At 42.6% G+C, this 1573-nt stretch overlaps 1 protein-coding gene across 1 annotated transcript in view; it reads right to left on the reverse strand.

The window, feature by feature from the left end:
• LOC106883974 (phenylalanine--tRNA ligase beta subunit) overlaps nucleotides 1-1573 on the reverse strand; it is a 58143-nt gene that overhangs the window by 18349 nt on the left and 38221 nt on the right. Inside the window, exon 9 of the mRNA XM_014935134.2 lies at nucleotides 962-1070. Within this exon, the coding sequence (XP_014790620.1) occupies nucleotides 962-1070 (109 nt within the window). The remainder of the gene's footprint in view (nucleotides 1-961; nucleotides 1071-1573) is intronic.

Raw genomic sequence — 1573 nt, forward strand, 5'->3', positions numbered from 1 at the left:
GGCACATAAAAGACACCATTTCGAGCGTGGCCGTTTTCGTGCGGGTGACACGTAAAAGCACCCACTACACTCTCTGAGTGGTTGGCGTTAGGAAGGGCATCCAGCTGTAGAAACTCTGCCAAATCAGACTGGAGCCTGGTGTTGCCATCCGGTTTCACCAGTCCTCAGTCAAATCGTCCAACCCATGCTAGCATGGAAAGCGGACGTTAAACGATGATGATGATGATGATGACTGCCACAGCATTGTATTAACACTTACACAATCATACATATTTCATTACAAAATCACTTTAAAATCGTCATCATCATTTATCATTTGTTTTCCAGAGGCTGCACTAGTTCCATAGATGTTCTGGTTTGTTTTCTACAGCTAGATGCCCTTCTTAACACCAACCACTTTACAGAGTATACTGGGTGCTTTTCACATGGCATCATCACCAGTGCTTTTTAGGTGGCACCATAACCTGTGCTTTTTACATGGTACCATCACCAATACTTTTTATGTGGCACCATCACTGGTGCTTTTCACGTGGCACCATCACTAGTGCTTTTTAGGTGGGTAGGTGGGTGGGTCTTCTTAAGTATAGCAATATGCTGAAACATACTAAATTGGTTTTTTCCACAATGTATACTTGACAAATAGTGGTTCATCTTATGTGCCAACAAATGTACTAGTTAATTAGAGACTGTGTTTGGCGGGAGTTGCTGAGAATTTAAAATCAATAAATGGAAGTTATTACGGGTACACAATACAAGGCAGACAAGACTCAGTTGAACAACACCAGTAACCATCACCACCATCACAAACATCAACATTGTGTTTACAATTACTATAAACAGCACCACACGGACATTAATCAATGTCTAGTCATTTGGCCAACTCACTCTACTTCATAATGTTACCCAATCAGAACAGACCCAGGGTGATACAACAAAGCCACTACAAACAAGATAAACATACCATTTATTATTGGTGGAAGAGAAAGAACGACCCGGTTACTGTCGTATATCACAGGATACACAGGCTTGTCTCTGATGATTGGCAGATAATGGCGAAGGTGGCTGTCAGTCTGAAAATTAATAAAACAATAGTAACCATTATTTATGCGTCCTTTCAAAGCCTAGCCAGGCCCGGTTTCCCGGTTTCTATGGCATATGTGTTCCCCCCAGCTGGTTGGGATGCCAGTCCATCACAGCAATACTCAAGAAACAGGAAGAAAGTGTGAGAGAAAGTTGGGGCGAAAGAGTACAAGAGGGGTTGCCACCACCCCCTGCCGGAGCTTTTAGGTGTTTTCGCTCAATAAACACTCACAACGCCCAGTCTGGGAATCGAAACCGTGATCCTCCGACCGCGAGTCCGCTGCCCTAACCACTGGGCCATTGCGCCTCCACAATAGTAACCATACCTGAGATGAATTATTTTTAATACAATTATAATTTCCTCAGATTATTAAACATAGGTTTGTTCCTTCATTTTTATATCCCTTGTTCCAAGCCAGCATGGATTAGATGAATATATTTCCAAATTTTGGTACGAGGCCAGCAAGTTTGGGGAAATGGGGTATGTCAATTA

The sequence above is a fragment of the Octopus bimaculoides genome, chromosome 26, assembly GCF_001194135.2.
Source record: "Octopus bimaculoides isolate UCB-OBI-ISO-001 chromosome 26, ASM119413v2, whole genome shotgun sequence".
Taxonomy (NCBI): Eukaryota; Metazoa; Mollusca; class Cephalopoda; order Octopoda; family Octopodidae; genus Octopus; species Octopus bimaculoides.